The sequence below is a fragment of the Oryctolagus cuniculus genome, chromosome 16 (assembly GCF_051225735.1).
Source record: "Oryctolagus cuniculus isolate XC-2025 breed Fujian yellow rabbit chromosome 16, ASM5122573v1, whole genome shotgun sequence".
NCBI lineage: Eukaryota > Metazoa > Chordata > Mammalia > Lagomorpha > Leporidae > Oryctolagus > Oryctolagus cuniculus.
The window spans coordinates 39010772-39020945 of record NC_142882.1 but is presented as its reverse complement, the minus strand read 5'-3'; the positions used below and the strand labels follow the sequence as shown (position 1 = coordinate 39020945).

General features: G+C 50.3%; 1 protein-coding gene across 1 annotated transcript; it reads right to left on the bottom strand.

Annotated features, from left to right (window-relative positions):
• Window positions 1-4482: 4482 nt before the first annotated feature.
• LOC100354641 (bromodomain-containing protein 3) lies at window positions 4483-7268 on the bottom strand. Its single transcript, XM_051834406.3, has one exon. It carries the CDS (start codon window positions 7251-7253, stop codon window positions 5160-5162), a length of 2094 nt encoding a protein of 697 aa, XP_051690366.3. The 5' UTR covers window positions 7254-7268; the 3' UTR covers window positions 4483-5159.
• Window positions 7269-10174: the final 2906 nt, after the last annotated feature.

Here is a 10174-nt window from a genome sequence, read left to right as displayed (position 1 = left end):
GGGACAATTTTGAACTGTGTGGAGTTGTTGTGTCTTTTCAGTATTTTGAAATATCACTGTACTCTAACAGCAGTGCAAAAGCAATTACATTTTAAAAAATTCATGATTCATGCACATAACTGAGGAATCAGAACCAAGCTTGAAATTCTAAATAGTATAACTGAATTTCTTGTAGAATTGTCTTAAAACTTCCCCTTCTGTTTTGTAAATTGTTGGTAGCCATGGGGACTTGTAGGAAGCACAAGGCACAGAAAGCTACAGATGAAAACTAGGTGGGAGGAAGTGGGAGGGGCAGAAGGGCTCAGAGGAGGGCATTCTGTGGGGCTTCCACTACTGAGCAAGGGCTGCTTCTTGTTTCTCTCTTCTGACAAACTAGGGTTAGTGTCTCGGGTCTCAGGCTTGCATTTTATATTATATATTATATATTATTATATGTTAAATATATTTTTGAGTATTTTCTAATGTTTGAACAGGTGATCTACAGACTTTGAAAAGAAAATTAGCCCTGACCTTAACTTCATAATCCATTAATTCAGATGATGGATCAAGCAAGAAACAAATAGTCTGAAGGAAAATTGTTAAGAAAAAAAATTGATATTAGTTATTACTTCCAGAATCACATTTGAGACATATGATGCTAAATAAAGGATGTTCTCTAGCAGGAAAAGTGCTTTGGCATTAGATGTTTATCCAGATCTTGTTATTGTGTGGCTGATATCTTGCATCATAGATATAGGATCTGAGGAGTGTGGTTATTAATATACACAAGTGGACTAGATATTAGATCATGCTAGAATGTGTGCTGGACTAACCTTAAGATCCAGAGCAAAATAAGAAATGGGGGATGACAGAAAGTTACATTTTAGAATGCCTTGGAAATCTGATGCTCATGTGCCACTCCATCTCTCTCTATTCATGTCTGGTATTTTAATGTAGGTAATTATTAACAAATCAACTTTCCTTAAGGGGAACTTCAATGAATTTTTTTTTTAAAAGCTAATTACTTCTCCCATTTTAAGGACTCAATTACAGTGTATTCTCTCACACAAGAGTACTTCAAAATGCTTGTGGAAAATACAATTAAAATGCAAGTTTATTTTGTTGAAACATGATTTGAAATACATGCGAGATACTCAGAAAGTTTGTGAAAAATGAGTATTATGAAAAAACTACACATGAATTTCAAAATTTCTTTGTACCACAATAAATTTATGTTGATTCAACTTTCTACAATTTTTTTTTGAGGTCTCTTCACACAGTCTCAGGTGCATTTACTACTTCTTAGTTTCTTCTTCAGTAACAAGGATGTTGTGTTGCACAGAAATGCTCAGCTACTGCTTACCTAGTTAATGTGCTACTCTCATAGGCTAAGTGAACTGCACAAACGCCTCTGGGGCAGCACGCCTTTGTTCTCCTTCTAACTGTATGTCCGTTGTGTGTTTTCATCCTGACATTGGAAATCGGGTTTCCCTAACAACAATAGAACACAGCATCTCTGTTCAGGAGCAATTTCAAGTTGTCTTCATTTCCATTTTGTACGATCAGATGTTCTGGTTTTTTCCCTTTTTATCCCTCTACTGGCAAGAGATTATTTGAAGTTAAGTGTTTTAAGATTTATTTATTTATTTGAAAGTCAGAGGGAGAGAGACAGAGAGGGAGATCTTTTGTCTGCTGGTTCACTCCCTAGATGGTCACAATGGCACAAGGTGGGCCAGATTAAAGCCAGGAGCCAGGAGCTTCATCTGGGTCTCCCACATGGGTGCAGGGGCCCAAGCACTTGGGCCATCTTCTGCTATTTTTTCCAGGCCATTAACAGGGAGCTGGATCATAGGTGGAGCACCCAGGACCCAAACTAGCACCCATATGAGATGCTGGCCTCGCAGACTGCCGCTTTAATCATTATGCCACAATGCCAGCCCTTAAGTTAAGTGTTTTTTTTTGTTTGTTTGTTTTTGTTTTTGTTTTTTTTATGACAGGCAGAGTTAGACAGTGAGAGAGAGAGACAGAGAGAAAGGTCTTCCTTTTCTGTAGGTTCACCCCCCAAATGGCCACTACAGCCGGCGAGCTGCACCGATCTGAAGCCAGGAGCCAGGTGCTTCCTCCTGGTCTCCCATGCAGGTGCAGGGCCCAAGCACTTGGGCCATCCTCCACTGCCTTCCCAGGCCACAGTAGAGAGCTGGCCTGGAAGAGGATCAACCGGGACAGAACCGGCGCCCGAACCGGGACTAGAACCGGGGGTGCCAGCGCCACAGGCGGAGGATTAGCCTTGTGAGCCATGTTTTTAAAGCAGTGTTCTCAGTTTTATTCTGAAGCCTATAAGTAACAAAAATCTGTGACAACGGCTGCATTTTTGCCACTATATTCATGCATATGTGTATTCACAGGGTAAAGTTGATCCAGTGAATTCTTGGACAAAGCTGTAGTCCAGTATATACATGCTTCCTTGGCTGGTGAGGATAAAAGTCATCTGACTGCCTTTTGGCAGGCAGGTAAAGATTCCATGCTATGCTTTAAATTATTTTCTTGTTCTGAGTCCCGTTAGTATTTATTTCAGTCCTTTTCTTTGTACTATGAGGTTATTTCTAATAACCACCAGTGTTATTCCCATCATCAGGCAACTGGAAGCCCACAAGTGAGGATTCTTTGCTCTCTTTTGGAATTGCTAGATGTTTAGTTAACTCAGTTTCTCACTTCAACTGTTGCTACTGTTAGAAAGTGGTGTTTAGCAGGTGAGTGATGATCTACCCTCTCTATTGAGAAAAGGGATCATGACTGAGAAAACATGAGCATAGAGAAATAATGAAAGGATTATTTGGGCATCACTAATTCTTGAATAAAGTCATAAAGATTCTTGGAGCTGGCGCTATAGTGTAGTGGGCTAAGCTTCCACTTCCAGTGCCAGCATCCCGGATGGACACCAGTTCGAGTCCTGGTTGTTCCACTTCAGATCCAGCTCCCGCTGGGGGCCTAAGAAAGCAGTAGAAAATGGCCCACATGCTTGGGCACCTGCACCCATGTGGGAGACCTGGAGGAAGCTCCTGGCTCCTGGCTTTGGATCGGCCCAGCTCTGGCCATTGTGGCCATTTAGGGAGTAAACTAGGGGGTGGAAGATCTCTCTCTCTCTCTCTCTCTCTGCCTCTGCCTCTCTGTAACTCTACCTTTCAAATAAATAAATAAATCTTAAAAAGTAGCTATTTTTAACCTTCATAACAGCACATGCATATGCCCACAATACATGTTTGTTTAAATTTGCATAAGAATAATAATTAGCCACCTGTAGCAAGAGAAGGCAACTTGTTTGTCTCTAGTTGAAATGAGATGAAGATAATTGTCTGGATTTGAACTGTATTTAGCTGTACTTATATTTCAGTGCAGTTTCCACTAAAAAAATTAAAATTGTGCAATTTTCTAATCTTTTTACAGTTACTACATAAAGTTACAATTAATTTTAAAAGGGCTATGTTGAAGTTCTTTATTGCCATATCTATATTCTCTCTGAAAAATTTTAAAGGCAGATAAAAGTAAAACTATTACAGTAAATTCAAGCATTTTTACACTATACAATTTTTATTTAAGTTAATAAAAACCAGCATTATTGCATTATTTGAAAGTTTTAAAGTCATTAATTAATAAAGACTGTTCAATAATTACCAGTTAGTGAAAGTAAATTCCAGAATTAGTGTTTTTAATTGATTGATTAAACCTCATTAAATAGTTTTGTGAAAAATAATAACCCTCCTATAGTCTGCATCAACCATTTTATTTTTTATATTTTTAAATATTAACTGCCTTATTTTTTATGTCTATACATTTCCTGTTACCCCCTGTAGCAAGATCCTTATTATAGAAAGTGTAGGTTGAAAGCTTACTATATTAGCGGTACTAATTTACAAAATGTGAAAAAATGTATTTTTCAGTGGATTTGCCCAATGCAAGCAATAAATCTACATCATTGGAAAGGGACACAGGGCTGATCACTTCCTGCCTTGGTGGGTAAGACTGCTCACTGGGCACAGGTGGAATAGCCAGAGGGGACAGAACCCGTGTGCCACCTGGACTTGAAATGAGAGTAAGCCATGGAGGTTTCCTGTCTTGTCTTGTCTTGTCTTTTTTTTCTTTCTTTTTTTTTTTCCGTTAAACTCTGCATATTATTATTATTATTATTATTATCTTTACAATCGCAAGTTACAAATCGAGACAGCTTTACTATACATTTTCTCTCTCAAATTACAAAGTTTATATAACTGGGGGGTGGGGGGAGGAGGGGGTGCCCTAAACTGATTTCCTTGAAAAACAGACCCGGGGAGACCAGGAGGGAATACAAAACAGACAAAAATAAAAAACCAGAATGTGCTGTAGCTCCGCGCCGCCCAGGCCCACCCATGACGAGCCGCTAGGCGGAGCCGGCGGGCCGGAGCAGGCACTAGCACCTGGAGGGGGCCCCGCCAGGCCCACGGCCCCCACGCCTTCCTGGCGCGTGCGTTTCTTTTCTTTTTTTTTTTTTATGACCAATGATGTTAATAAATAAAGTATTTATATATACATAGAACCGGGGACGCGGCTCCGGCGGCGGCTGCGAGCTGACCGGCTGGGGACACAACGGGGCTGGACTCGTGTAGAAAACTGCTGAGCCTTACAAAAAAAGTCTTTTTTCTTTTTTCTCTTAAATCTTCTTTAAGTTGAGGTAAAAAGTTTCAGTGTCTGGAAACCCGCACGCTCGCCGCGCACGCAGCCGCCCCGCCCTCGCTGCTGGGGGCGGGGCCGGCGTCCCAGGAGCAGGTGCGCCCGGCTGGCGGCGGCCGACAGGGGCCCGCGCCCGGCCAGCGCGGCAGAGACAGCACCGGTTTGCAAAGCCAACAGCTTCCAAACGCAGCCACGGCGCCCGGCGTGAGCTCCCGGCGGCGGGGCGCGGGGTCCTCCGGCGCGCGCCCGCGCCGTGTTTATGGTTACAGGGCGGCAGCGGCGGGCGTCCTCTCCACGCGGTCCCGTGCAGAGTTCACGCCTTCCCATGGAGCCGAGGCTCCCGCGGGAGCGCCCGCGGGCCTGTTCACGCGGGACTGGAAGATACCGTAACACTGAGAATCAAGCCTGCACGCCATGAACAGAAGTAGTATATTAACCACAGAGGGGGCGGGCGGGGTCTCGGGAGGGCCGCGTCCTCACTCCGAGTCGCTGCTGTCGGAGCTCGAGCCGCTGGAGCTGCTGCTGCTCAGCCTGGAGGGGCCCCCCGGGGGCGCCGAGCCGGACTTCTCTTTCCTGGCCGGCTTCTTGCTGCCGCTCAGCTGCCCGCGCACGTCCTGCAGCCGCCGCTCCAGCTCCCTCTCCTTCTCCTGCGCCAGCTCCTCCTTGGACTTGGCCGCCTGCTTCTTCCCGCTGCCTGACAGCGGCTTCCGCTGCTTCCGCTGCAGGCAGGACTTGACGTAGCGCTCCAGCTCCCACAGCGTGGTGGGCTTCAGCATCTCGAAGTCGATCTCGATCTCGTCGGGGTTGGAGTCGCGCAGCGAGGGCTCCCGGGACTGGATGATGTGCACCACACGGCCCAGCTTCTCCCCCGGCAGCCGGTTGATGTCCAGGCTCAGCTGCCGCTTCTCCTCGTAGCTCATGGGCAGGCCCTCCTCCTCCTCCTCCGAGTCGTAGGACGCCGACGCCTGCTTGCCTCCTTTCTTCGGCTGTCTGCCGGCCGCCACGGTGCTGTTGGCCTTCTTGGCGGGTGCCTTCTTCTGTGGGGCCTGCTTGGCGGGCGGCGCCGCCTTGGCCTTCTTGTCCTCCTCGGCCTTGGCCCTGTGCTTGTCCTTATCCCTGTCCTTCCTCTTCCTCTCCTTCTCCTTCTTCTTCTTCTTCTTTGGTTTGTTCACCGGCGCCTGGGACAGGGCGTGCACGGCCTTCAGCTGCTCCTGCAGCTCGGCCAGGCTGGTGGCCCGCTCCTCCTCGGAGTCCGAGCTGCCCGAGTCCGAGGAGGTCTCCTGGCTGCTGCGGCTGCTCTCAGCGCCCTTGCTCACCACTGGCGCTGCGGGGGCCGGCAGCGCCGGCGTCTCGGCGGGCTCATCCGGCATCTTGGCGAACCTCATCTCGAAGACGTCCTGCAGCTTCCTGGCCATGGCCACCACCTCGTGGTCAGGAGGGTTGTACTTGTAACAGTTGGAGAACATCAAGCGGACATCGGCGGCGAAGCCCTGTGCGTCCGGGTACTCGCGGCTGTCCATCTTCCTTTTGACGGTGCTGAGGTCCATGGGATGCTTGATGATGTCGTGGTAGTCGTGCAGCTCCAGCGCCTCGGCGTCCACGGGCTTGTAGAAGGGCCAGGCGTAGGCCGCGTGCTTCTTGGACAGCATCTCCTTCAGGATGCTGTCACAGTGGCGCAGGTGCTCGGACAGCTTGCCCCGCTTGCCGGCGTGCTGCGGCACCGCGCCGTCCTCCAGGTCCTTCCTGGGCGGCTTGATGGGGCGGCCCCCGCTCTTCCGCCGCCCCACGGCCTTGGCCTGCTTGGGCTCAGACAGCGGCGGGGGCGACTCGCTCCGGCTGGCGGTGATGGCCCAGGTCGTGGGCGTGGTCGTGTCCGCTTTCCGCTTCACGCCCTTCTTCTTGACTACGGGCGGCGTGGGAGGGACCACAGGGACGATGGGTGTCGCGGGAGGAGGGGGGGCAGCAGCCGGGGGGACGGGGACTGACGTGACGTTCGCTGTGATGGTTGGGATGGGGGTGGCAGCAATGACGGGCGTCTGGGAGACGGTGGGGGGCACGTTCTGGAAGGGGGCTGCTGGGGAGACGGAGGAGACGGCCGCCACCTGGTGCGTACCTGCGCTCGGGGCTCCCGCAGCGGGCTTCCGGCCTTTGCCCTTGGGGGCGGGGGGCAGTAACTCGACCTCCTCCTGGGGCATCTGGGCCACCTTCTTGTTGTAGATGTAGCAGTTGGTGAACATGGTGTTGAAGTCCTGCATGCACTCGCTGGCGCTCCAGTAGTAGTTGTTCTCCAGCCTCTTCCTGATGGTGCCCATGTCCATCGGGTTCTTGATGATCTTGTGATAGTCCGGCAGGTTCAGCTTGATGGCGTCCACGGGCTGGTAGAAGGGCCAGGCAAACTGGTGCTTCCAGAGCGTCTTCACCACCACGTTCTGCATGTACTGCAGCTGGTTGGTCTTGCGGCCAGGCTTGCTGGGGTTGGAGACCTCTGGCGGCGGGGCGGGTGGGGGGGTGGCATTCACAGGGCCCGGGGCCGCTGGGATCCCCGGGGGGGCGACCGCCGTGGTGGACATCCTTCGGCAGCTGGCTCACTTCCTGCCACAGCAGCAGCGGCGTGCAGGGGCCCTGGCTGAGTCTACACTACCCAATGAGGCTCGACGTCCCATTTCTGGGCCCAACCAGGCAACACCTGCAGGGGAGGAGGGACGGCTCAGAGGGGCCGTTACCCCCCGGCCGCCTGCTGGGTTCCACCAGCTCACCTGTCACGGGGCGATGCCCCCCCCCCCCGCAGAGCGGTGGGGGGTCGCCGAGCACGAGCCCTCTGCTCCCGGGCAGGGGTACAGAGTGAGCGGCGGGGGTCGGACGAGCAGGGACTCGGCTCTACGGGCCCACCGCCCACCCTCTGGTCAGGCGTGACTCCCTCCTGCTGGTCCCTTCGCTCCTGGCCGTGGCAACCTTCGCAGGAGGTTTGACAGGCAGAGTTAGACAGTGAGAGAGAGAGAGAGAGAGAAAGGTCTTCCTTTTCGGTTGGTTCACACCACAATGGCCGCTGCGGCCGGCGTGCTGCGCTGATCCGAAGCCAGGAGCCAGGTGCTTCTCCTGGTCTCCCATGGGGTGCAGGGCCCAAGGACCTGGGCCATCCTCCACTGCACTCCCGGGCCACAGCAGAGAGCTGGCCTGGAAGAGGAGCAACCGCAGCGCTGGCCCCTGTCTTTTCTGATTTGAGTGACTGCCATGGTCTCCTAGCCGAGTAACTACTTTTCATTTTTTATAAACCAGACTTAAGATAACTAATGAATCCTCCCACATCTTGGTGATCGCCAGGAATGTGTGAACTAAATGACTAAATTCAGTTACCCAGGGAGAAGTCATTTTCTAAAATCTTTGGATTAGAAATTTCAGCAGAAGAGAATGAAGTCACTGGCACTCCAAGCCCTCGAGCTCCTTTGCAGGACTACCACAGTTAGTGAGGCATTCACCATGAATAAAAGAGCATGTGAGGTCTCTGCTCCTTGTGCTCAGCAGTCATGCGTTCCTGCTAACAAGAACACCGCCTCCCTTGCTTAGGCTGCCGGGTGGTTTTGTGATGTTACGTCGGTGAGTGTCCAGCCATGCCTTCCCCTCCTAATCTCAGTGTCATGTAACTCAGTCACAACTTTCCAGAGTTGCTATTTTTTTTGAAGTTGCATTTTTTTCTTAAACACACACACACACACACACACACACACACAATTTAGCTTCTGTTCCTTTCCCTCACCATTGTATTTTGTTTCCACTGCAATGTATTTGTGAGTCTCTTGGAATTACGAAGAAAATTCTGTGTTATCTACCGAAAATACAGACTTCCCTGTTTGAAGGCATTGTGTTCCTAAGTACTTTTTTTTTTTTTGACAGGCAGAGTGGACAGTGAGATAGAGAGAGAGAGAGAAAGGTCTTCCTTTGCTGTTGGTTCAACCTCCAATGGCCACTGCAGCCGGCGCACTGTGCTGATCTGATGGCAGGAGCCAGGTACTTATCTTGGTCTCTCATGGGGTGCAGGGCCCAAGCACTTGGGCCATCCTCCACTGCACTCCCTGGCCACAGCAGAGAGCTGGACTGGAAGAGGGGCAACCAGGACTAGAACCCGGTGTGCCGGTGCCGCAAGGCAGAGGATTAGCCTAGTGAGCCGCGGCGCCAGCCTCCTAAGTACTTTTATTTATTTATTTATTTTTTATTTTTTATTTGACAGGTAGAGTTATAGACACTGAGAGAGAGAGAGAGAGACAGAGACAGAGACAGAGACAGAGAGAGAAAGGTCTTCCTTCCATTGGTTCACCCCCCAAATGGCCGCTATGGCCGGAACTGTGCTGATCTGAAGCCAGGAGCCAGGTGCCCCCTCCTGATCTCCCATGCAGGTGCAGGGGCCCAAGCACTTGGGCCACAGCAGAGAGCTAAACTGGAAGAAGAGCAACTGGGACTAGAACCCAGTGCCCATATGGGATACCAGCACCACAGGTGGAGGATCAACCAAGTGAGCCATGGTGCTGGCCCCCTAAGTACTTTCGAAATGTGAGAACTGAGGGCCGGTGCCGCGGCTCAATAGGCTAATCCTCCACCTTGCGGCACCGGCACACCGGGTTCTAATCCTGGGCGGGGTGCCAGATTCTGTCCTGGTTGCCCCTCTTCCAGGCCAGCTCTCTGCTGTGGCCCAGGAGTGCAGTGGAGGATGGCCCAAGTGCTTGGGCCCTGCACCCCATGGGAGACCAGGAGAAGCACCTGGCTCCTGCCATCGGATCAGCGCTGTGCGCTGGCTGCAGTGCGCCGGCCGCGGCAGCCATTGGAGGGTGAACTAACGGCAAAGGAAGACTTTTCTGTCTCTCTCACTGTCCACTCTGCCTGTCACAAAAAAGGAAGAAATGTGAGAACTGAGACCATCCATACTTCTGAAACACCGGCAATGGAGATGCAGTTTACTTAATGAACATCACAGAGGAAATAATTAATTCACTTTTCAGAGTATCTTACTTTTAAAATTTATCATGCCCCATTGGGTGTTCTTTGATCAATCTTCATTAGGGAACTCGATGCAGGTCTCTTTAAAAGAAACCTGCTGGGCCCAGCGCTATGGCATAGCAGATAAAACTGCCACCTGTGGAGCCAACAGCCCATATCAGCTCCACTTCCAATCCAGCTCCCTGCTAATGTACCTGGGGAAACAGTGAAAGATGGTCCAAGTGCTTGGGCCCCTGCACCAATGTGGGAGACCCAGAAGAAGCTCCTGACTCCTGGCCCAGAGAGTGAACCAGTGGATAGAAGATTTCTCTCTCTCTCTCTCTCTCTGTAACTCTTTCAAATAAATAAAAATAAATAAACATATCTTTTTTTTAATAAAAAAGAAGAAACATGTGATTTGTCAAAGCTAACTTTACATGTTTACTCAAGTGATTTTGAACAGAATACAGCTCCATTTGTAGAGGTTGTGAAGGAAATCACTAGGAGCTCTAAATGATATTGT

Bases quoted from the DNA above. Each gene is read 5' to 3' on its own strand.
- LOC100354641 (XM_051834406.3), bottom strand. From the start codon at position 7,253: ATGTCCACCACGGCGGTCGCCCCCCCGGGGATCCCAGCGGCCCCGGGC.